Consider the following 27,881-nt stretch of genomic DNA (forward strand, 5'->3'; position numbering starts at 1 on the left):
TGTCAATTATGACTAAGAGTCAATTATTCCCATATTGTATACTCCTTCTCATACTGGACTGATGACTGTCAGTTATTAATATATAAGAAACTCTGGGCACAGTGCACTTTGTCAAGAGAAAATCTGATTAAACTGCAACTGACTGAAGGATTGTCAGATTTGTAGATTTTGTCTGGTTTTGATCATTGTAGTCATAGTCTTGAGCATTTAATTGTCTGTACTCAGTCCAACTTTTTCAGAGTTTACAGAGTTTAATCTGTCTAAAATTACGGAGTTTTCATTGTCATTGGCTTAAAAGGGAAATAAAGGCATAATTAAATGTAGTTTAACAACAAATGAATATTAGTTTTTTTCATTACTCATCTATATGCCCTTCTGAACCTGGCATTCCTTATTCTATAAAACCCAAATTAAGATATTTCTTCTTTTTCTAAAGATTCTTTTACACATTAACTTACATTTTATAAACAAAGCAGTTCAAAATATCTTAAAAATATCTTCTTTTGTTCCATTGAAAGTGAGTCAGACTAAAATAAAAATGAATAGAAGCAAATAACAGAAATGCCATTCTTGTGAAGACCTATCCCTTATCTACAGTAATATCTGAATTTTCACAATGAAGAATGTGGTGGTAAACATACAGTGGAGATCAGAAGTGGTGGAGGCCATGACCATGACAGGGAGACCGATTGCAGATGAAAGGATCCAGTTACACACGTTGACAATCTTGGCATTTCGGGGCGTTCTGAAGTCCAAGGCTTTAACAGGGTGGCAAACAGCGATGTAACGGTCAACACTCATGGTGGTGAGGGTAAAGATACTGGTGAACATGTTGTAGTAATCAATGGACATCACAATCTTGCACAGCTCGTCTCCAAAAGGCCATGTACCCATCAGGTAATTCACACTCTGAAAGGGTAGAGTACTTGTCGCCAAGGAATCTGCTAGAGCAAGGTTGAAGATGTAGATGTTGGTCGCAGTTTTCATTTTGGTGTATCTGCAATGGACAAAAATAGGTGGAAATCATTACATTCACTGCTTTTAATAAATAATATGATATGCAATGTGTTTTCAGAGTGAGTCATGGGTATGGGAACTATAGAAACATACATGAAAGGATACTCTTTGTCCAATTAACCGCCTGTAATGAACTCCACTACACATGATGCTTCAAGCCATTAAGAAATGTACAATGTGCATCTTATAATACAAATATGACCTTCATTGAAATGTTAATTCAAGAGGCCAGATAACCACCATTATGTACACCATTATGCAAATGTTTCTCTGCATGAATACAACTGCAGTGCAGAGCAATATCAAATCAAGTCCAATTTATCAGTTTTGAGCACTCTTTTAATATTTCAATTGGATGATGGATAGATTAAAATTCAGGAACAGATGGATGGATAGATGGATAGAGATTGAAACACAGATGGATGCATGAATGGATGAAGAGACTGGGAGACAGTTGGATTAAATGATAGAGAGATTGAGAAACAGATGGATGAATGGAGGGATTGGGAAAGAGTTGGACTAGGTGGTCAGAGAGATTGAGAAACAGATGGATGGAGAGATTGGGAGAAAGTTGGATTGGATGGATAGAGAGATTGAGAAACAGATGGATGGTTGGATGAATGGATGAGAGATTGAGAGAAAGTAAGATTGGATGGATAGAGAGATTGAGAAACAGATGAATGGTTGGAGTGTTTTGGAGACAGTTGGATAGGATGGATAGAGAGATTGAGGAACGGATGGATGGATGGTTGGAGAGATTTGGAGACAGTTGGATTGGATGGATAGAGAGATTGAGAAACAGATGGATGGATGGATGGATGGATGAGTGGAGAGATTGGGAGACAGTTGGATTGGATGGATAGAGAGATTGAGAAACAGATGGATAGGTGGATGGATGAATGGATGGATGGATGGAGAAATTGGGAGAGTTGGATTGGATGGATAGAGAGATTGAAAAAATGGATGGTTGGATGAATAGATGGAGAGATTGGAAGACAGTTGGAATGGATAAATAGAGAGATTGAAAAACAAATGGATGGATGGATGAATGGAGAGATTGGGAGACAGTTGGATTGGATGGATAGAGAGATTGAGAAACAGATGGATGGATGAATGGATGGAGAGATTGAGAAACAGATGAATGGATGAGATTGGGGGATAGTAGTATTAGATGGATGGATGAATGGATGGAGAGATTGGGAAACAGTTGGATTGGATGGAAAGAGATTGGGAAACAGATGCATGGTTGGATTAATGTATGGAGAAATTTGGAGACAGTTGGATTGAATGGATAGAGAGATTAAGGAAACATGGATGGATGGATAAATAGACGGAGAGATCATTGGGCAGATAAACAGATTGATAGACAGTTGTATGAATGGATAGATGGTTAAATAGACAGAGATCATTGGATGGATAGACAGATTGATAGCCAGTTATGGATGGATGGATGGATGGATGGATAAATAGACAGGGAGGTCATTGGATGGAGAGATAGATCTTTTAAAACTCTTTTTCTTTTAAGCTCTTTCTGTATCTCAAAAAGAAATGCTAAGCCCATACAGTTTATAGATGTGATTTGAATAAAACCACTGTTGGAATAGCATGAAAGAACGGATTGCACACATCATGAGCACAGCATGCTAATTACACCAGGCATTATTGCCTTAACTGAGCGGCACATGAAATGGAAAGAAGAAATGATGGTGTGATGAAATGGAAAAATACCTCTGGTGCAGAAAATGGAAAGTAATTTTTCAAGCTATTGTCTGATAGAAAACCCCATGAATAATAGAGCAACGGGGGGATCATTCAATCGCTAAAAAAATGAGATATTGATTTAAACAATAATTTAGTTTGGAATAATAAAAACTCAGCACATAGTGGTTACCTGCACCAATCTAAACACACAAGCTTTTCATAAATAATGCATAATTCATGGAGGCTTGGCTCGTTTTCATGAATTATACTGACATTTAGGAGCAATTTTCTGTTGTTAAGCCTCTGACCCTCCCTTAATAGTGCGTTATGAGACTATATATCACTCTTCTATTATAAAACAAAACTGCAGCTCCATTCCTTAAACTTTGTTCAAGCGTTTAAGCAGAATCTCTTGGGAACACTGAGGACTTTTCCTAATATAATCTTGGATATGGCTGGTATTCTTCTGTAGTAAACACTGCACCCAGCTGAAAGAAATACCTGCTTTAAAGTTTATGCTTATGTAACTACTCTTCTAGCCAGGATAATAAACAAAAGATGAGCCATGCGCCGATTTGGATTATTCAGATACACAATTTTTGATGTATTGCAATAGCAGCAGAGATGATAAATTAAGAGCATGTACACTATGTAAACTAGCAACCCTGTAAAAAGATTATGGTTTGTCAGAGCTCCACTGTTTGACTTTCACAGAAATACACATAAATCAAGATACAGTCTTGTCCATCCAAATATATACTGTACAGTCAGCTATAGAAATTATGGCCTGTGCATATGACAACATGAAAAAAAAAACAGCATGTGTCTGATGAATGTACTCTAGATGTAATTCTGATGAATGTAGATGTAGTTTAGCTTTACAAATCCAACAAACTCAAAAAAACATTTAAGGTCACAATCATGAAGGCCACAAACATAATCATAAATCATTAATTCATATTTTTATTTGGTCAAGCAACTGAAGCAGAGCTTGTAGGTAAACAAACAGCGGTTTATCAGAAGCTTTTTATCATTACTTTTTTTACACAGTTGGCATTAAGAAGGAAGATAGAAACAATATCTGACTAACATCTAGCAGCGAAATGTGTCTGGAAAAAATATTCAAAGGCTTTTATTTTCATAAACAGCGCGGATGTGAATGCGTCTGAGTGTTCTGATTGGCTGGAGTAGACGTCTCATATCAGTGCATTCTAATCGTGAATGCGCTCTTTCCGGCAATCTTCCTTGAGCATTCACACAACGCAGCATTCCGGCAAATTACTAGTAATGTTACAACTTCTCTTTCCAAAAATTGCTGGAACAAATTAACCGGTATTTTCAAAAAGGACCTGTTCACACATACAGACCTTTCCGGAAAATTGCCGGTAATTTTGCCGGAAAGTTCTGTATGTGTAAAAGGGGCTATTAAAAAGTTATTTCTGTTCCATTCATACTGGACACTAGAGGGTGCCCTTGTGCAAAATCTCCACATATACATTGCTGAAGAAAAGATTTCAGCTATGGTAAACTATCACTTGCTATGTTTCCATCACACTATTTTAATGTGCAGTTTGGACCTACGCATAAAAAAATCGGTTATTTAAAATGGTAAGATGCACATAAATTTTGAAAATGCGCATAAAAAAACTTGCGTATAACTGAGTAGGATAAACGTTTTATTTGATAAGAAAAGATGTGCATAAAGTACGAGGGAAACACTTTTATCGAACAAATTCCTACTGCAGTAAATGTTGTTTTTACTGTTGATATTTGCCGCCAGTTTATCAGAAAATAATAATTTATTTTGACTAGTTCACACGTCTTTTATGCGATATTCCAGTTTTGTGCATAAATTTAATTAGCATTTTTGGGTGGAAACTAGGGTTGGGCCGAAAGACGATGCCATCGTCCATCACCGATTGCCGATAGACAACACGATGCTGAGCCGGCATCACCAATCCTCCGCCCCGCTCCCATCGCAAACCCACTCGCGAAAAATACACACTTAGGCCCCGTTTACACTAATAGGTCTTAGTTTTAAAATGGCATTTTAAAACAAAATGATCCACATCCACACTGTGTTTTACCTAGCATTTCTGAACAGCCCTTCATCTGCTGAAAACACACATCACGTGACCACACGCACACACACACACAGCCACACATGCTGTCATGCGCTCGTCTGAGCTCCAGAGAGCAGTGCTCGTCAGACAGGTCATCAAGTATGTAATGCTGGATCGCGTCTCACTATAGTTGTTAAACATTATATTTAATTAATTTTGCCTCCATCTAATGACTCTTCGATCTTTTGAATCTGTCAGGTAACGTGTCACAGCATCAGTACACTGCTTTAATCTTTCACTTTCACACTTGTGGTAAGTAATTTTAGTGAAAACCTCAGATACTGTTGGTTGTGCACCTTTTTTACCGACCAAGTTTGTAGACGCCATTATAACGACACAGATCACTCTGCCTATTCATGCCAGAGTCCTGCGGAAAAAGTGATTGACAGGTGGTAATTTGTGTGTAACTTATCTTTATTTATTTATGATTTGGTTATGGGTAAAACAAAGACCATGCGGGTCAGGTAGTTGAAAAGGTAGGCTACAAAAAATTAATTCCTTATGAATTAATTAATTATTCATAAATAACTAATTTACCTCCGCCTATGACGACAATGCCAACACAATGCGATGGTTCACATTAGACATCGTACAATGCCAAATTGGTCGACATTGCCCAACCCTAGTGGAAACATAGCTACTGACTGCAGGTCAACAAACAGGATAAAAATTAGAGATATGGATTTAGTGAGGAGGTGAGGGGGGGTTGGGAATTCAGGAGGAGGACAAATAATAATTATCACTATATTAACAACAATAAATAATTAGTATTATCATAGTAATAATAATAATTAGTCGAAAAAGGAAAGAGAAGAAATAAAAGAAGAAAGAAAATCTAGGAAAGGAAGGCAAAGAAAGAGTAGAAGAAGAAAAGGAAATAAAAAAGGAAGTGGAAACAAAGTGCAGCAGACAAAACAATGAGAATATTAAGAGAAAAAACATTACTATAATAATGATAATATACGGATAGAAAAACTCAAAGTAAAGAATAATATTTAAAAGAAGAATTTAGGTAATACGATGATGAATTATTATCATTATTAATAATAATAATAATAATAATAATAATAATAATAATAATAATAATAAATAATAATAACAACAATAAAAAGAATGAAAGATCAAGAGGAGGAAAGATAAACGTGATCACTATAATATACTAACGCCGATAATAATAATGATAATAATACTAATTATAATAATAAAACAACAACAGCTTTAACAATAATTTGAGGGGGTGGAAGATAAAAGATCAGCATTGAAGTATACAGTTAGTCAGTTGCTTTGTGATGCATTAAAAAAGTATATCGTGTGGCATGGATCAGTCCAGTGTAATGCCTAGGCTGCCATGCCCACGCCACACTTACCCTTTGAGTGTAGTATATGTAAGTATATGCAAGTAGGAGTTTTTTTTTTATCAAATAATTATTATTTAATCTGTTGTTGGACTGGCCAGGGGAAAAACTGGTGAAACCAGGCCCCACATCGCACGCACCTCTATCTCTATCACAAGCTTTACATTTGAAAATATACGGAACTTGGGTGTGGAAAAAAGGAGAGGAAAAAATAAAGAAAGAAAATAAATAAATAATAATAATAATAATAAATGAATAAATAAGTTTGATAGAGACAGAAAAGGAGAATGTATAGAACAAAAGGGGAATTAAAGAAGTATGTAAAAACCGAATTATAATGTGGGGAAGTATTAATAAAATAATACTAAATACTTTGTTTTGTTTTTTTCCCCTTTTAATTTATTTATTTATAATTAGATTTGATATTAAAGACACATTTTTTTCTTTACCCTTTTTATTTCTATAAAACCCTTCTGGCTGACTGATGCATTTTTCTCTTTGGGCCGATCTCAGCTCAATTTTGTACACGTGGAAGGCCTGCTCTCGATGTGGTTATGTTTATATTACTCGGCTCGAGTGACACGTCCTCTTTCGGATAGTTGTGAGTTCTGACCGCGTTCTTTTTGCCAAAACAGGTTCAATTTGACTTCGGCCCAAGTTTGTATGGTCACAGATGGGCCACTGTCAGAACTGAGATGTGATTGACAGGTTGTCGTGTTTGATTAAGCACGTTCCCTCTCCCAACTACAAATGATTCACTCATCGAAAAGTTGTTCTACTAAGGTTAAAGTCAAGTATTTTGCTTGTGTTTCTTGCTCATCTAAAAATTCTTAAACACTTTATAAGCCTGTGATGATGAGTTTTATTATGTGTAGGTCTAAGCGGTGTTTGTTTATTTGTTTATGGCTAAACTTTACAGCTAGTATTCTCATGGCTAGTATATTAAGTTGGCGGTTCATTCCGCTGTGGCGACCCCAGATTAATAAAGGGACTAAGCCGAAAAGAAAATGAATGAAAATTTGAGTTATATTTTGTTTGGATATAAATTTGCATCATCTGACACATCTTTTTGTTAAATTGAACTTCAATCACAGCTATATGTTGTCACCCTGATGAACTCAAGGTAGATAGACAAATCTGTCTGATAGTGCCTGCACCAGATCTGGCCTGATGACCAAGACGGATCTCAGCCAGATCTGTCTGATAGTGTCTTCGCCAGACTTGGACCACATAAAACCAATTTAATAGGGGTTTGGTCAGATCCAAATGTATGTGTCAGTTTCCGGTGTGTGTGTTAGTTTAGGGCAAAGGACCCAGGCATATAGTGGGCCAGCACATATGCCAGGTTATGGCCCAAAGGTGGGCCTGATACTGGGAACTATCGCACACGTACTGCTGTAATAAACAATAAAATTGCAGACTGTTTATAGATTTTATTGCTTGTATTACGATAATTAAATGTTTTTATCATGGGGAGAATTTTTACCGCTATATTGCAAATGATATTGCCCATCCCAAGATACTTGTATTAACTATTTCAACATCTGTACCACCCGTGGAGAAAGGTGGCGGTGGGAGTTAAGACCTGTCCACCACCGTCTCTTTTGTCTTTGAGATACTCCAGGTGGTTATCATCGCACCAGTTCACAAAGTCCTCAATCAGAATCCTGTACAACCCCCCCCTCCCCTTCCGATCTATCCCAAATGCACCACACTGCTGTGTAATCAGAAAATGTCTGCATGTGATATGTCGAGTTATAGCTGAAGTCCGTGTACAGGGTAAACAGGACAGGAGAAATACTGTGCCCTGTGGTGCACCAGTGCTTCTCACCACAATCCCTGAAGAACATTCCTTAGCCTCACAAACAGTGTTCTCTCTGTGAGGTAATATGTTATCCAGGATGGCAGTGTTGAATCCACCCCATCTTTAACAATTTGTCTCTCAGCAGGACAGGTTGAATGGTATTAAAGGCACTGGAGAAATCAAAGAACTGTTCTAACAGCCAGTAATTGTTTTTATTACTTCCCAACCTCCTTTTACGTTTTTTCCTGCAGTTTTTGTTCCACCTTTCTTCTGAGTTCACCTTGCAGGTGCCTATGCCTCAATTCCGTTCATCCTTGAATGTTCTCTTTTTATTGTTCATCACTTAATCCAGGGCTTGCTGTTATTATTTATGCATGAATTTCAATTTCAAAAGAATTTACATGTACCTTTATGACTGGTTTTGTCATGGTAACATAATGTTAAAGTAAATTGATCAAAATGAAGCATGAGAATAATTGCAAATTCTGGACTATTTATCCATCCACAGATGAATTGCCTGATAAAAATTTCTGAAGCATAAAGTGACACAAGACTGGAGAAAAGACACTGAAAATTCTTTAGAAAACTTTAACATCACAGGAAATAATAATAATAATTTAAATTTAATGATGTTTACCAATGTAGAATATTTATTAGGGGCTGAGCCAAGTAGGATGGGTGACCTCTAAGTGGGAGGGACAACCACAAGTAGGTTGGGTTTAGGTGGTGTAGGTTTAGCAGATATTAATAAAACACAACAAATTACTGTGAGGTTGGGATTAGGGTTGGGGTAGGTGTAGATATTAATAAAACACAACAGGTTTCTGTGAGGTTGGGATTAGGGTTGGGGTAGGTGTAGATATTAATAAAACACAATAGGTTTCTGTGAGGTAAGGTTTAGGGTTGGGGTAGGTGTAGACGTTAATAAAACACAACAGGTTTCTTTGAGGTAAGGTTTAGGGTTTAGGTAGGTGTAGACTTTAATTAAATACAACAAATTACTGTGGGGTTGAATTTAGGGTTGGGGTAGGTGTAGACGTTATTAAAACACATCAGGTTACTGTGAGGTTGGGTTTAGGGTTGGGGTAGGTGTAGATATTAATAAAACACAACAGGTTTCTGTGAGGTTGGGTTAAGGGTTGGGGTAAGGAGTACTTCAAACTTCAGCCTGTCAGCATATCAAGTCCACAAGGTTCCCGTTGCTATTTTGGTTCGTGAAATGAGATAAATCCGATAAGACTGAAAGCTGACGCGAAAAGGGCAAAAAACACTCCTGAATCAGTCGGAGATGCAGCTCGATGAAAACGAGAACTGTACACGGTAAGACAACTCGTTTTTCTTTTATGTTTGTCAACTTTGAATGAATGAATGTGCTAATATAAAACCAACTTTACCTCTATCTGGGAGGCAGTGATGCTGACCCGGAGCTGAAGGCTTTCTCTCCATGGGCCTCTTGCTCAACTGCGCTACACTTTGGCTCACAGAGTAACCTCAACTAAGGTAAAGTTGATTTTATATTCGCATATTCGTTTAGTAACAGCTTGTGACACACTCTCTGTATTGTTTACCATGGTACGTTGAATGTAATGACGTAAAAACACGTAAATAAAACTTTAGCACTTGCACTATTAAACTGAAAGTGAACAATGTTGTACTTTGATAGTCATTGGCTGCTAATATGATGTTATTATTAGGAATTAGCAAAGAATACTTTTCTGAAATTATATTATTAGGGACAAAGTCAGAATGTGTGAATATAAAACCAACTTTATCTGAATGTAACCTCAGACCTTCATTCGTTCATCGGGTAAATTATTATGACCCCTATCGTGAATTAATTATACATGGTGTTATTGGATAACAAAAACTAGAAGGGCAAATACTTACTAGAATATTTTATATAATGCAGTCAGGTAAACTCAGACACTATCTTTCATTTCCTTTTTTTTTTTAAATATTGGAAACGTGTAACCATTGACTTCCATAGTATCTGTTTTTCCTACTATATAAGTCAATGGTTACAGATTTTTAGCTTTCTTCAAAATATCTTCTTTTGTGATCAACAGAAGGAAGACAATAAGGTTTAAAACCACTTGAGGGAGAGTAAAAAATGTTCTGTCCTGTCAACGAGGAAAGGCACTTTTTATTCACATATGAGGAATATTTATCTTGTAGAAGAAAAACAAATAACATTTGAAAAATTGACGTTTGTTCACACATGCTCATTTTATAATGGGTAAAATCTACTGTATATTTGTGAGATGGTTTGAGGTTCACTATCCAGGGGTCTGCAAATGTGGTTGGGTTTTCTGTATTTTGTTATATTAAAAATCATATGGTGAATTTTAAAATCTACATTATTAATAAACATGATTTAAACTTTTGCATTATTTCCCCAGCATATATGCATCAGCCCTCAGTGCGTGTCTGACGGTGGAATACTGGAGGTCATCACAGACTTGACGAGAATGTAGAACTGTCCACTACATTTGCTCTCTTTTTAGATCCTTCCAGCGGGTTTACAAGGATGAGGCTGTTGGCATCTTTTTACACAGCATTCACAATTTAGCACACATTAAAGACATGATGGTGTGGCACCCACATAAATGTTGGCCAACTTACTGAAAAATTATTTTAATAAGGTTTACTTATAATGGGTGTAAGATGATATATTTTTCTTTCAGTATTATGTTTGTTACCTACTTATACACACAGTCACACAGATACTTATACATATATAAAGTAAAAATGCTATAAAAATGCTGGGTACCTACGAATAGTCTTTTGGAGCGAAATCTCAAACCCAACAAGAAGGCGGATATTTTTTGCTTCCTCTGCAAAAAAAGTGCAGTTTTTGCCATTTCCAGGCATTGTGTTTTAACAAACTCCTAGGGATGTTTTTAAAATCATCAGAAAAGGGGATTGTCGTCTAAAGGCCTTGGCGATATTAAATTGCGAAGATCTCGTCAAAGGGCGTGTTCAGTCTTACAAACTTTGGTGTTTTGTCACAAACAGGGAGTTGTTATAACTCTGGCATGCCTTGTCTGATCTGCCTCAAAATCCACACATTTAATAAGAGTCCTGACCTGAACAAGTCTATAGAAATATTAGAAATATTAGATCGAATCCATGTTCTGTTTGTTTAATCCATAGGCCTTTGTGATGTTATATTGTAAAAATCTCGTCTTATACTGTAACTGTCAGATCTGCCTGAAAATTTGCATGTTCAGTGAGATTCCTCTCCTTAAGATATTACAGTCATCTGCTTACAGATGCAAGTCTAGTATGAATTTGTCCTTTTCCTAGTTTTTTTATTTTCATAAGGTTAAATTATTAATGTCCACAAGGGATGTCAAAATTAATTGTTTCTTCGGTGCACCGCGATGCAGACGCGGACAATTCGGTATAGGTTCAGTAATAATCATAACCGGTTATTATTTACTGACGTCATTTATCTCATATGCACTCTGTCGGGAGGGAGGCGAGCACGGGTATTTACAACACTACAGACGCCAACTACTTAAAAATTTCACTGTGTGTGTGTGTTTTCTGGAAAGTCTTTCACTGGCACTTACAGCAGAAGCCCCTGTCTCTGCGATTGAGGGAATGAAAATACTCAATTTCTCTCTCTCACTGTGGCCCATTTCACCTTCGTGACTTTTCCTCTCGGCTGTATGCATTCCCGCAGCTGTACCTGTGCATTGTCGCGGGACCCAACCAGATTTTATGCGGCACGGGAATACATTTCAGAATAAAGCGCGCCATTGGTCGGTAACTCTGGTGTAATTTTAACAGGAGTGGGCGGTCCCACAATATCGCTCCCAAGTGAGCGAGCAAGCAAGCTCGCGTGGCGCGCGTGTGTGTGTGTGTGTGTGTGTGAGAGTGTGTGAGTGCGTGCTGTCTATGTTTGTGTATGTGTATGAATGAGAGACAATGTGGTGCTGTGTGTCCATGTGTGTGTGTGTGTGTGTGTTTATACAGACAGCTTGTTATAGCCACCCCCCAAAATACAACACTGTGTATGGAAAGCATCGTCAATTCACCGTGATGCACCGAAATATCGAATTGAACCGAATCGATGGCATGATAATCGTAATCGTAACCGAACCGAACTGTGAGACCATTATAGGTTCACTCCTCTATTGTCCACTCGTCTCTGTCATGCCAAGGATCCCTTTGATCGCTGCTTGCAGCTTTAATTAACATTTATTTAAATTAATAATTATAATTATTTAAATTACATTTAATAATTTTTTGCTTATTTATTTAAAATTTAGCTTTTTATTTAATTAAAAATCTTTTTATATCTAAATTTTATGCATTGAATCGTTAAACACATGGAAAAAAATGCAATGGTGTGATATTCAGATTTTAATCTGTTGGATTAAAATTTATAACAAATTATTTACTACTAATTATCTGTAATTGTGGTTGGCATGGATGGCCAACAGAACTAAAAGTCTATTGAATATCATGACATTCTCTTTAGACGATAAATGAAAATGATTTGAATTATTTTAATGCCATAAAACAGGGTTGTGATTTGCCTCTAGTTTGACTGATCTCTGAAGTCTTGGCAAAAACACTCTTCCCTGTGGTGAGGTGGATGGATTCATTCATCACTGGAAGTCTCATACAAGAGTTTAGGCTGGCAGCATTTCCTAATGATTACATTGTAATCCAAAGGCTCTTTGCACTAGATAAATGATCATGCTGCTTATTTTTCCCACAGGGTATTGACTAATTATGAGAGCATCTCAGGGATGCACAGCTCCTCTGTATTTCACATGAAAGACTTTTGAGGTGAAATGCCAGACCACTGAATCCAATCAGCAAGTGGAGGAGCTGCACTTTGGTATTGTGAATACCACTTACTGGAAGCACATTAAAATGTTTTCATATCCCTTGCTGAATCTACATTACACTGATGAGCAGCAGGATACAGTACACTCAACAGTCACTTTAGTAGACACACCCATTAATGCAAATATCTAATCTGTCAATCACATGACAGCAACCCAAGGGATTTAGGCTGACCTTAAAATGGTTCATAAAAAATTCAAAAACGCTTTTATTCTAGCCAAAATAAAACAAATAAGACTTTCTCCAGAAGAAATAATATTATCAGACATACTGTGAGGGGGGGTGGGGGGGGGCTTATAATTCTGATTTTAACTGTACTACTCAACCGTTAGAAAAGTATGTTCTATACGTGACCTACTACTCAGCTTGCATGTAGTTTTTAGCATACTATATAGTATGGAAGTATGCGATTTCAGACACAGCGCTGGACACACTTTGGTTTCATTTACACTAGTGCATTTTTGTTTTAAAGTGTCATTTTGAATGAAAACGCTCCTCGTGCAGGCTAGCATTTTTATTGCATTTCAGAAAAAAGATCTCGGTCCACACTTTATAGCCTAAAATGTATAATATATGATTATTCATGCTCAGTAAGTATGTGCATATTTTGCCAGCATGCATACTTGTACTCTACTGCATGTGAAAAGCTCATAAGAGAAATTTGGGATCTTGATGAATCAGGGAACGATATGCAATAATCCTGAAGACCAGTCAGAGAGTGGTTGTGGACAGCCATGCCTTCATTTTAAATAGCTCTGTTTACAATGAAATAAAACACCAGGGTTACCAAACCAAAACGAGTCTTTAGTGTTTTCACAAGTCAAAGATGCCGGAGTAATGTGGATGTCAGGTGTAACCATAAGAAAACATAAGCTTTTTTTTTTTTAAATGAAAACTCATAAGTGTAAATGGCACCTTAGTACCAACTGAGCATTGTTTAAATGCCACAGCCTGTCTAAGTATTGTTGCAAACCATGACCATTCCTTTGTGTCCACTGTGTACTTGTGATGGCCATTTCCACCAGGAAAACACACCGAATAACAAAGCTCAAATAATCTTAAATTGGTTTCTTGAACCTGATTGTGGCAGTAAGTTTACTACTGTGTAATCAAATGGCTCCACAGTCACCAAATCTTAGTCCATTGGAGCACTTTATTGTGCGTTGACCAGGAGATTTAGCAAAGCATAGATGTGTAGCCAGCAAAACTGCAGCAACTGTGTGATGCTGTCATGTCAATTTGGACCAAAACCACTGCGGCATGTTTCCAGCAGCTTGTTAAATCGATGCCAGAATCGATTACAGAATTTCTGAAGCTTTGCAATGCAACCAACATAAGTTTACCAAAAAAAAATATTCTAGTCAACATGCCTGGCAGTCAAGGCTTCTGGTTAACCTAGAGGTAGCTGACAAATTCAGTGCAAAGTTCAACTGATTCCTGAAGGATGTCTGGGTGATTAAGACAGAGGCATGCCTTCTAGTTAGGAATAAAAACCTGTCATTTAGAAAGTGGTCTTGTCTGTATCAATTTGCTTGAGTCAGGTCAAACTGATTTAAGTCTGAGTCTAATAATTATCTCTCTGCCTCTGGTCAAACATGCTTGTGAAAAATGACAGATGACACACTGTGAAAACAGCTTTTAAATGCCCTGCTTGTGGACCTTCAGGCCATCAGGGTGAGAATATTTCTGGCAAGATGATTCATTTTCTTTGGGTTCTTTGTTTTTTTTTCTGATTTGTTTGTTTTTATTAATTGAGCCTAACTTTTAACTAAAAATTGGATATTCATAGTACCTAATTGATATTAAAATTTGTGTTACTTATGAACATGCATTGAACCCCCTTCTGTTTCTTTATAATGGATTTTCTTCATTTGCATATCTGTACTGTAAAAAATGGATGATTTTAGTACATTCTTAAATTTCTGCTTTACTATCAATGACATATTTTACAATATTATCATTTTACTTTTGAAATCAAATGAATGCAGCCTCTAATACCGTAGTAGGGAACCTACACTGTAAAAAATGCAGGGTTCCACACAATTCATTCCTGTTGTACCAACACAAATCAATGAGGTTACTTAACACTTTTAGCAAATTTATGTTGATTGAACATAAAAAATGAAGTTGTCCCAATGAAATCTCAAGAATTGTGTTGTTTCAGCTCATTTTAAATAAGTAGGTTGAACAAGCAAACAAAAAAAAATGTTTTTGAGTGTATGGCACAGAAGCCACATGTGGCTCTTTGACAAAAAATATGTGGCTCATAAACTCTCCTTTCCACAATATATATATATATATATAAATTATTTAATTTTTTTTAGGGTTTTCACTTTTAATCGATAGGACAGTAGAAGAGTGTGGGGAGCAGAGAGAGGGGCAGGATCGGCAAAGGACCTCAAGGCGGGAATCGAACTTGGGTCGCCATGAGCACCAGAGTGCATGTGTACTATAACTATATTTTACAGTTTAAAAATTATAACCTTCACTATAACTTCACTAGAAATAGTTTTTTATTGAAAATACAATAAAAATTTCATTGTTATTGTATTTTTTAGAGCAAAATGAATAAGAACTTTACAATTAGGGTTGGCGGATGACCAATAGACATCACGATGCTGAGCCAGCATCGCGATCCTCTGCCCCACCCCAGTCGCAGCAACCCACTCGCAAAAAATACACACTTAGGCCCTGTTTTCACTAATACGTCTTGGCATTAAAATGCCATTTTAGAACAAAAGCGATCCCAGACCACACTGGCGTTTCATCTAGCATTTCTGAAAAGCCCTCCTTCCACACTATACCACTGAAAACGCACATCATGTGACCACACACACACACAGACACACACAGACACAGACACAGACACACACACACACACGCACACACACACGCACACACACACACACGCACACGCACACACACACACACACACACACACACACACACACAAACAAACTCTGTCATGCTGCAGCGTATGCATGGGTCTGAGCTCCAGCAGTCTTGAGCACAAAACCCCAGAGAGCAGTGCACATCGGACAGTTTAACAAGGATGTCCCGCTGGATCGCGTCTCACTATAGTTGTTAAACCTGATATTACATTAAACTTGTCTCTATCTAACGACTCTTCTGTCTTTTGAATCTATCATGTAACGTGTCACAACATCAGTACACTGCTTCAATCTTTCACTTTCACGCTTGTACTTAGTAATTTTAGCGAAAACCTCAGATACTGTTGTTTAGTTTCTGTTGGTTGTGCACCTTTTTTTTACCAACCAAGTTTGTGGATGCCATTATAACGACACAGATCACTCTGCCAGGGTCCCGTGGAAAAAGTGATTGACAGGTGATAATTTGTGTGTAACTTATCTTTTCTATAACTTATTTATTTATGATTTGGTTATGCGTAAAACAAAGACGATGCTGGTCAAGTAGTTGAAACGGTAGGCTACAAATAATTAATTCGTTATGAGTTAATTAATTATTTATAAATAAATAATTCACTGCTGCCTACAACGACGATGCCATTGTCCATCTCGATGTGTCACATTAGACATCGTACGATGTCAAATTGGTCGACATCGCCCAACCCTATTTACAATACAAGGATGTTTCGACCAATGCGTGTGTGCAGAGCTGTGAATAAGCTTGAACTGCAACACCAATAAAGGGCAAGTGTAAATTAATGTAAACGTAACCTTGTGCAATTCAAACAACATTCATAAGTGGTTATGGCAAAATGCCCAATGGCTCTTTAAAAAAATGCATTCGCCAAATAAATCTGAAATGGCTAAAATAAGGTTCCCGACCCCTGCTCTAAGAGAACAGAAACATTGCCAAACAGTTGATTGTAATTTTAATTATTGTAATTAACATACATTTCAACTATTGATCCGTCTTTTATGTATTTTAATTATACATGATTATTACACAGCTCTCAAGAATACTACGTTCTGATTGGTAACATTCTGAAGTGTGCTATTTCCTGCTAACAACAGCAGAGCTGAATAACACAGTTTCATCTCAATTCAATATCTCTTGCTCTCATACTGTAATTATTTATGTGGTGAATATGTGTGTAATTAAAACCGTGTTGCAACCTTTAAATATTAATCTAGTCTGACTCTGAACTAGTGCAGTCATCAGCTAGTGTAAAATATTTCAACATTAATCAGTATTTGGTACTTCATTCAAACATTATTCATATTGAAAGTAGTAAAAATCATGCTCTTGTAAATACAGCATGTATATTTATCGCAAAATACACCACTCAGGGATAAACAACATTGATCTGCTTCATGTCTGTACCCAATCACCCTTGCAATAACAACTGATTGATGTACTGTACATTCCTCCTTTCATACTCTCCTTATTATTTAGATTACAAACCATAAATGATTCAAAACACAGTGTAATTTCATCTTTTCCACTGATCAGACAATGCATTTTAAGTGATTTTGGGTGAATAAAGAAACAGTAGTAACCAGGCAAATCAGATTTAGTTGTGAAAGAACCAAGGACTTGCTTGTTGCTAGGGAACACCGGGACATGTGCTGATTTCTGCCATCTACCTATGTGCAATCTGCTCATAGTTGCGAACATATTGCTGTATGAAATTCCAGATACTTGTTAAAGACAACACTTGGAACAAATCAAGTTTTTGGTGGTTTTCTGAAGAATCAACTTTGAATTGCTTAAGATTGGCATAACTGGGGAATATGTATTACTTTGAAAGATGAAAGCTCAAAATAAATGAAGCTTTGAAACTATTGTTATCGCTAATGTCTCTTTTCATTTGATAGCATGTATATGAAAAAATGAATTGTTTAAATAACTAATTATTAGCCTTTAGGCGCAAGCTGTCAATCCAAATGACAAGCTTTTAAAATGAACACCAATTTCATTCATCTATAAAAGCGAGAAAAGAATAATATGGGATGGAAACAGATGAATAAATCAAAAGCTTCTATGCGCTTTTGATTTCAAAGCCTCCAGAATGGCGGATGAAAATATGATAATGTAACTAGAACTAATCTGGGTGAGTCACGCATGAAGTGCCTGTGATGATTTTGAAGTAATCAATGGTGATTTTTACATTTAGGATGTCAGATACGGTTTAGTAAGTTACAGTTGCTAGGCTGGAGTCCAGTCCCAGGACACCTGGAGACCCAACAGCAGCCAGCCAGTCTGCTTGAGCTGAAATTTCCATGCCGATCAGGTGGGCGTCAGGTTCAGTCTTGTTTTCTGTCAGGCTCTTAAAGGAATAAGAGTGCTGACAAATAGTGCTTTTTAGGTCAGTCTGTGGCGCTGAGTGGCTGAAGTGCCTGCTGCTTAGACTTTGAACATAATTTATTTTTATTTACTGTAGTCACTGGCGCACTTGCTCTTACTTTTGGGCTTATAAAAAAACAAATATATATATGAACATTACAGCATGGAAAATAAGAATTGAACACGTCATGTTTTTCCTGGGAATAATATTTCTAAAGGAGCTGTTGGGTTGAAATGAATTGAACCAGATTTTGGAAAACCCAAACAATACAAACATAAAAATAAAACTAAACAAAAAAAATCTGAAAATCAGTTATGGCGATGAAAAAACCTAGTTAAAAACATTGAAATGACACAAGGACAAAGTACTGAACTACTCAAATGTATTTAATACTTTATATAAAAGCTTTTTGGTGATGGCAGCTTAAAGACATCTCTCATATTGAGAATGAAGTCACATGAATTGTTCAGTTGTGATTTTTTTTTTTCACAGACTTCAGAGTGTAAAAATCTTGATGGTTCTGTAGGTTTCGTCGATCAAATCTGATCTTTAATTTGTATCTTCTATTGGATTCAAGTCAGGTGATTGGCTGGGCTATTCTACAGCTTAATTTTCTTTCTCTGAAAGCATTTGAGAGTTTCCTTGGCTGTGTTTTGGATCATTGTCTTGCTGAAATGTCCACTCTGGTTTCATCTTCATCATCCTGCTAATGTAGATGCTGGACTGAAGCAGCTGATATTACAACAAAAGAACTGATGAGAGATTTCAGCTGCTGTCTGGGCTTCGACTACTTTTCTTCACCTCCTTTTCTTTGTGTGTTTAATACTTTTTCCCTGCATCATTTAATTTTACTTTGCATAACTTAATTTGTAAAGTAATTAGATTTGCTTTCTTGGCTTATATGGATTTCTGTGGTTGTTACCAACATCCGGGGAACATTTTAAGTCAAAGGCACCTTTAGAAATATGTTTTTTGAGAAAACTGGTGACGTTTTCAATACTTATTTTCCCTTTGTGTATATATATATATATATATATATATATATATATATATATATATATATATATATATATATATATATATATATATATATATATATATATATAACATATTTCTAAAGATGCCCTTGACTTGAAATTTTCTGTATAAATAAAACTAAAACTGTCAGTTTGGTTTGTATCACGATTCTCTGGTCATTGTTTTCAGTTTGATTTGGTTTACATTGTAAAAAAACATCCCTATTATAACACTTAGAAATAACATACACCATCAGCATAAAATACATAGCCTCATAATCTACTGTTTATAGTATTTAAAAAAACATTCTCAAGGCCATGTTATCAAAAAACTGAAAGAATAACGAATAAGGCAGATTGATCTTAGTAATAGACACACATTAATTTGACCAATTAAATGTGAGATTCTGATACAACAAGAGGCAAAATGTTGTTAATTCCAAATTATGCATGTAGGATAAAATTCACAACTCTTAATTCTAATTTCAGTATTAATGTTTTATTTTTGTCTTTTGTTGTTGTTGTTGTTGTTACACATTAGCCTATATGTTGTTGTGTGAGAATACTCAGGCTCTAAATTAATGAACATTAAACCATGAACAAACTCCTTCAAGTGGCTGAAATACCTGTGCTGAGTAAACAGCTGAGATCCGAACATACGAGAGAGAAAGAGATATACACACATTTCAGTCAGATAGCAAAATACTTCAAACACTCACTGTTAAATGAAAAAACAAAACAGTGAACCAAACAATACGCATGCATCCAGAATTGTAATATGATAAAACATAACAAAACTGCATAAAATTAGCAGCTGAAATAAAGCACTGTTTGCAATATTCCACTAATATGGGGAGCAGAACCAGGCAAAAAAGCTGACAAACAAAAAACAAAAGTCCTAAAATGTGATAAAATGCAAAAAGAAAAATATTCATGACATTATGCTAACCATTACATTATTTATTTACCTGTAGTTTCCATATAAAAACATGATCAAATGTATCAAAAATAAGAATAATTCAGAATTAAAAGTTAAATTAAAACAATATTTCACAAAATATAGTGCCAGTCATTCATTTCACCCAAGACAAAGACTGCAGTTTTGATTCTTTTTTTTATAATGCTGTGCAGCATACTGGCTTTTCCCTTTCATCTTTGTGAATATTCTATTTCATTAGATCACATGGCACAACAACTCCATTACAGCATCACGCCTGATTGGCCAAGACAGCTTTAAATCCTCCTGTGAACATCCGCTCCACACAGCAACAAGTATCTTTTGTGTTCAATGCACTGTGTTAATTAATCAGCAATGACACTAACAATAACAGCCGAACATGAGACATAATGTCCAATAAAGCTCACCACTTTTCCTCTAAGTCATTATTCTAATCTTGAAAACTGTAAACACATTCTTTAAAGTATACATATGTTACTTTTTTTTTATAAGACTTAAGACAAGTAAGTGTATTGTCGGCACAGCTATCATCCAAGTCAGAGATAAAAAAAAATACTAATATACATTTAACTACAAAAACCATATATATATATATATATATATATATATATAGTTGAAGTCAGAATTATTAGCCCCCCTGAATTATTAGCCCCCTTGTTTATTTTTTTCCCCCAATTTCTGTTAAACTGAGAGATTTTTTTCAACACATTTCTAAACATAATAGCTTTAATAACTCATTTCTAATAACTGATTTATTTTATCTTTGCCATGATGACAGTAAATAATGTTTTACTAGATATTTTTCAAAACACTTCTGTACAGCTTAAAATGACATTTAATGGCTTAACTAGGTTAATGGTTAATTAGGTTAACTAGGCAGGATAGGGTATTTAGGCAAGTTATTGTATAACGATGGTTTGTTCTGTTGACTATCGAGGAAAAAAAATAGCTTAAAGGGGATAATATTTTGACCTTAAAATGGTTCTTAGAAAAATAAAAACTGCTTTATTCCAGCCGAAATAAAACAAAAAAGACTTTCTCCAGAAGAAAAAATCTTATCAGACATACTGTGTTAAACATAATTTGGGAAATATTTTTAATTTGGGCTAATAATTCCAACTGCAATTGTATATATATATATATATATATATATATATATATATATATATATATATATATATATATATATATATATATATATATATATATATATATATATATATATATATATATATATATATAAAATCTGATAAACATTACTTCAGCAGGATACAGCATCTCAAATCTACTTCCTTTCAGCCAAAAGCCCTTTTTACACTTATTTCATAATGGTTCAAAAGAGCCATTAGGCTTTCGCAAGGATCAATAAACATTTGTGGCCACTATCCCTTATGTTAGCTCAGAATACATCATAAGTACATATACAGTAGTCACCTGCACATCTGGAAGCCAACTTCAAAATATAAAGTGCGAAAATTAAACACTGCTGGATTGAGTCATGCTGTGTGAAATGTGAGGATATTCATAATTACTCAGGCAGTATGAGCTGAATAACACTGCTTTTAGTCGTCTTTGTATAGGATGAGAGTGATATGATTTTTATTTTTATCTAAATAATAGAATTTTATACGGTTCACCTGCCACAAATCAAAGGGGGGAAATGCAAAGATAACAGTAGGCTATCAGCAGGCTTTTGATAAATAAAACAAATGAAAGAAATTATGGCCAGTATTGATTTTTTGCCTTGTCGCTTGTGTACTTTTCTGTGGAAAAATAATAAAAGCACGAACAGCTTTCAACCTTTGCTCATGATGTATATGGTATATGAGAAACTCATATAAAATTAATTGATCTGTACAAATGTTTACTCTAATCCAAGCATCTTTCAGCTTACAAAAACATAATAGATGAATGTTTTCCATTTGTTTCTCATTTGTTGTTAGCTGCAGGACACATATAAAGGATGCGGTTATTGCCTGAGCTGAAATGTTGTAAACAACGACATGAGCTTCTAGAAACATGCCATTGTAATTCACAGCGTTTATCCTCACTTAGCACATAAAACTCATTTTCTGCACAACTGTGACTGTTTCTCACTTGCTAGAATGCCTGAACATCGTCTGCTCAACAGGTTACAACAACATGAATCAAAATGCAATTATCAGCAGCTGATGGATTTAAGCAGTGCATTTAAGCAATCTGCCCATTTTCTCTTTACGTTTAAATTTCCACTGTTTCCAGCAATGGGGAGCAAATAAAATGTCAAACTCATTGCTTTATAACACATTTTGGGGCTGTGTTTAATTTTACTATCATTTTCTGATGTACATCTAGGCTTTGTATCAAGGGATTTCTATGTAGAACTGTGTGAAATATTTATTCATTAGGAAATAGACCTTCAAAGTTCTCCCTAAATGAAGCCTGTAGTGTGATGGGCTGGTTCTGGGAGAAGTGTGACACCAAAGCTAGAAGCAGGACTTGAAGGACGTGGCTTTGATGTTGACTTTTGATCTTGGGATTGTATGTAGGACAATCTGATGTGTCTGAGACAGTGATGAGTATTTGAATTTCACTATATTAGCAACCTTCAGTGTTTGAAAAAAGTTAATATTTTGTAAGTGGATATTTATGCTATATATATATATATATATATATATATATATATATATATATATATATATATGTGTATATTACAGTAACAGTAATACAATACATGTTTACACCAATAGCAACAAGTAGCATCCTTATGCATAACCTCAGCAAATGGGCCTGAGCATGTTAAGACACTCTGAAGCATGTGTTTCCTGTCGCACAATGACCTGTGTTTATACCCTTAAATTCATATGGTTTGATTCTGTTTGTTTGTTACAAAATTGTAATATGTTGCTGCATTCAAAATAACCACAAAGTTTATTTTATTTAAAAATAACATGCATACACTATGGCTAATTTAGCTTATTCAATTCACCTGTAGCGCATGTCTTTGGACTGTGGGGGAAACCGGAGCACCCGGAGGAAACCCATGCAAACTCCACACAGAAATGCTCAAACCAGCGATCTTCTTGCTGTGAGGCGATTGTGCTACCCACTGCGGCACTGTGCTGCCCTTAGCTTGTTTGAAATATTTGCAAATTCATTAAAGACAAATCACATATACAGACTTGTTTACAGCCTTTGTTTGAACATTAAAAACTGAGCTCAGGTGCACCTGTTTGCACTGATCATCCTTGAGATGTTTCTACAACTTTACCGGAGTACAACTGTGGCAAAGTCAGACGAAGGACATGACAAGGCACACAACTGTCTAAATAAGGTCACTTTTAACAGTTAATATCAGAGCATAAACCAAGAAGCCATGACGTCCAAGAAATTGTTTGGAGACCTACAAGCCAGGATTGTATAAAGAAATAGATTTTGGGATGGGCACAGAAAAACTTCTGCAGCACTGATGGTCCCAATGAGCACAGTGGTCTCCATTATATATGGTCAAACTAAGCAACTGGGGAAGAAGGGCCTTAGTCAGGGAGGTGACCAAGTTTTTCTGTAGAGAGAAGAGAACCTTGCAAAAGAACAACCATCTCTTCAGCTATGTATAGAATCTTCCTTGATGAAAATCTACAACCCTAAACACAAAGCCAAGATAACAAAAGATTATCTACGGGACAGCTCTATGAATGTCCTGAGTGGCCCAGCCAGAGCCCAGACTTGAACCCAAATGTACATCTCTGGAGAAATCTAAATAGATGGAGCTTGAGAGTTAATGCAAAAAAATGAATGGCAGAAAACTGCCTAAAAAGGCTGTGTTAAGCTTGTAGCATCAAACTCAAAAAGACTTGAGGCTGTAAAGGTGCCAAGGTGCATTATCAAAGTACTGGGCAAAGGCTGTGATTACTTTACGAGAATTAGATTTTTAATATTTCTTCTGTAATAAATTTACATTGTTATTAAGAGGTGTTGTTTTTGGAATTTTGAGGAAATAATTAATTTAAATATATTTAGAATAAGACTGTAACATAACAAATTGTGTAAAAAGTGAACTGCTTTGAATGCGTAACATATGCACTGCAATTGCACCAATGTAGCTGGTGCATAAGAGCTAAAATTAGGATCAAGAGAATTTATATGCTTATTACTACGTCCAAATATATCCAAAATCATCATTGTGTGTTTGTAGTAACTCCAGATTGCAATTTAATAGGGGTTTAAAACATCTAATCACATGCCCTCCTCAGCATTTCTCATGTAAACATAGATAATTATTCTAAAAAAAACTCACAGTAGTTTTATTTTTAAAAGTTTTTAATGGAGTAAGGAGTAATAATGAATAATTAGTCAAGAATTTATGATTAAGGTAATTTAAAGGTAAAGGCTCTGCATATTTGCAATGCCTCATATTTAGTTTTGATTCCATGCACCGATTTTCTTTCCATGGACAAATCTTAAGTTAGGATTTATAAACGTGTAGAAAGAAAAAAAAAACAGGTCTGTTGCCCTCTACTGTCCCTCATGTTATTTCAACACGTGTTTGACTTTTTTGTAGAACGCCTAATGAGCCCCCATCCCCCCACTGACTTTCAATAAACAAGCAAAAAAAAATCTAAATGATTGCCTTTTGACCATATGCTCACTACAAGGTTTCTGGATTTAAACGTGTGAGTAAATCTCATCAATTATCCATCTGTGTGTGTGAAAAACAAAACAAAACTAAAGAACGTCGAAATTATTGACTAATTTCAATATGGTTGTCAAGTCATGTAACAGGAATGAACCACTCAAAGACTCAGGAGGTGAACGTATCACTTCTGTTTCAATTACAGAATATATAAGATGTAAAGTCAACACAAAATGAACCAATCACTTTCTAAGACAACTTGTTATGCCCCACAGAATAAAAGTAAGACTGAAGAAACAATGTTTGAAGCAAGATGAAGATGATACATTTTTCCTTTTTAAACCAAACTACTTAAAGTGGATATTTCCCTGCTAGATCATTCTAGGCATTTACAGAGAAATGCATGAAGGGAAATATGGTAATGTAGTTTTAAATCAACTTATGTCATTTCTCAACATTTTTTATTTCTCTCAAAGCTGATTTTATTACCACATGATGGAGGTCGATAAGGCAATCTGCATTGGCTCATTTATCACACATGTAGATTGCACTACTGGGCAATAGCTGTCTATGATTCCCACTTTAGGCAGCTGCCTCTAAAACTGTGATTGGTTGCTCATAAATGTTTGTAAAGCGCTGAGGCTCTGGAAGGCAAAGAAAATCATGCAATCTTTTGCAGAGGTCAATGCTTTGACTATAAAATACAAATTGATTGATCCCGATATGTCTTAAACCCTTTCAAATCTGATGAGCAAATATTATTGTTTAAGAAGTGGATATTAAAGATTCCTTCAACCTCTTAGACTCAGCATCTCTGACTTAATTTGCGATTGATCTGCACTAAACTGCAGCCTATTTAGGACAAATAAGCCCCCACATCCTCATTGAAATTCAGTCACCTCTGTTTAATTAGTGTATTGATTGCATCCTTCCCTGACATATGTTACTGTGATTGTAAGTTCACAGGATCAAGTCAGATGTGTTTGTCATGCGTGTGTCTGGTTTAAAAAGGCAAGTCACAGAAAAAATATGAATCATTTCAGTTGACAGCTGTGAAATGTACTTGTTGGGGAAACAGCATAGGCTTAAGTACAAACACAGTGTAAAGAATGACAAATGTTTAATTTGAACACTACAGGGAAAATGTTGATTGGTTAATAAAATGTTAATGTACTGTATATAGGAGAAAAATAAACAATTAAAAATGACCAAATGTTATGTAATTTGATGTAAGTGATTGCTCCTAAATGCACCATTTCCAGAAGGATATTCCCAATATTCACTGCATGACATCATATTTAATTCAAATAATTGTTACTCAGATCAGATAATAAATTGAAATAATAAATAATTGATACTTGGATAAATTGGATGAATTATTCTTTATCATTTATGTACATTTGGGTTTGTTAAGTTTTATTACTTAGAGATTGTTTATTGCAATGTTTATTTGTGTGACTTCTATACATACATACTATGTTTTTCAGTTTGTGAACTTTAATCCTTCATGACTTTTATTTTAGCAGTTAAGTTATGATGGTGTACTGGTGTTAGTGCACAGCATATTTTAGCTGCAGTGTTTGTTGTTGGGTTTACTTGTTTACAATGTGTGTGTTTTCACCCCACTTTTGTACATGCAGGCCTCCAGGTAGTAGATTTACATTTATTTTGGTTTTACCAAAGCATACAGGCAACCACAACTTTTCTAAAACAATGCATCTTTTTACATCGCAGATAACTTCATCTAATTAGATCATCTATCTATCTCTTTCTGTCTGCATCTCTGTCTGTATAGACCATCTCTACCTAGTTAGTTTTTTTTTTTTTAGAGTAGGCTATTCCTATTCATTTATGTGCAGATCTCTGATTATGAGCCATTCACTTTGTGCTGCATTTCAGTATCGATTATTCATGCAAAGCATCCGCCCAGTTGTTCATTGAATTGTCGTTCTTTTTCATCAAAAAATAAGTGCATCTCTATTTAGCGGCACTTCTGATTAGAGAAATATGCGGTGCTACACCGCATCATATGAAGTGTGAAATCAATGTGAACGAAACAATACAATGTTGTTCTCCAGTACACGCTGACAGGAACATTGGAAACGCGTACACACACTCGGTGGAGAACAAACACATTTCTGAGCTGTGAATCGTTTATATTATTTTATAAACAAAAGCAAGCATATTTATATAAACATAAATGGACTACAATAGTAAAATATTCTTTTATTCTATTATTAACAGGCCGTCTTTAGTAATTGGATGACTGCAAAACAGGGAGTTTCTGCAATGCCGACTTCTATTATACCAGAAAACAATCAGCATCTCTTTCAACAGGTCTCTTTTCAAAACAACTATCCTATTTCATAAACAAAAACTATTAATATCCTAAAATGTCTATTTTGAGGAAGCAAGACTCATCAAATCTCTTATGCATCGTAACAAATACATTCCCCTATACATGTCTTCTCTTACCTTATAATAACATACATGACGAGGACGTTTCCCACCAGTCCCATCACACACACTATAGAGTATAAGGCAGTGATGACGATGGCCACAATCACTGGAGTTGAGCTTTTGTCCAGCTCAGGCGTCCTGTCACATACTGAGCTGTTCATGTTCACGAGACCGGAGCTGTTGCTGAAGTTTCGGCAGAATATGCTGCTATTCGACACCATTGGGTTGGAAAGCGCGTACAGAAGGTCCGAAATGTTGCCAGTGTTTTCCATCATGGCAAGTGCCGTTCGGGTGATATTCGCCCAAGTTCTGCACGCGCGCGCTGTTTATCAATCACGCTCTCAGATATCGATACCTGTCCGCTTCAAAACACTCAACGAGTCCCAACCGATCAACCGAGGCAATCTAATGTTGCTCCCGCCGCTGCTGCCACAAGTAACAGTAGTCGCTTTTGTTTACGAGACTCTATGATAAATCTGTCCCCGCAGTTCTTGCATTACCCTCGTGAAATTGTATCGAGCGTCGCATTTTATTCAACAAAATGACGTCACGTATATATGCACATGACTAGAGGCTTTTCGGCAGTCCGGTGTTCCAGCTCCCCACTTTCTCATCGTTGAAGAGATGTATAAATTTACAATCGCTCATCTTCATCTCTCCAGCTGAGTTTATGGCTTGATTTTATATTTACAGAATGCGA

General features: G+C 35.8%; 1 protein-coding gene across 1 annotated transcript in view; it reads right to left on the reverse strand.

Annotated features, from left to right (window-relative positions):
- The window catches only part of oprm1 (opioid receptor, mu 1), a 33,583-nt gene extending 5,914 nt beyond the window's left edge, over positions 1–27,669 (reverse strand). The window contains exons 1-2 of the mRNA XM_056471520.1: positions 27,197–27,669; positions 642–997 (exon numbers count right to left, since the gene is read on the reverse strand). Coding sequence (XP_056327495.1) covers positions 642–997; positions 27,197–27,456 — 616 coding nt within the window. The 5' untranslated portion in view covers positions 27,457–27,669. The remainder of the gene's footprint in view (positions 1–641; positions 998–27,196) is intronic.
- Positions 27,670–27,881: the final 212 nt, after the last annotated feature.

The sequence above is a fragment of the Danio aesculapii genome, chromosome 13 (assembly GCF_903798145.1).
Source record: "Danio aesculapii chromosome 13, fDanAes4.1, whole genome shotgun sequence".
Lineage (NCBI taxonomy): Eukaryota > Metazoa > Chordata > Actinopteri > Cypriniformes > Danionidae > Danio > Danio aesculapii.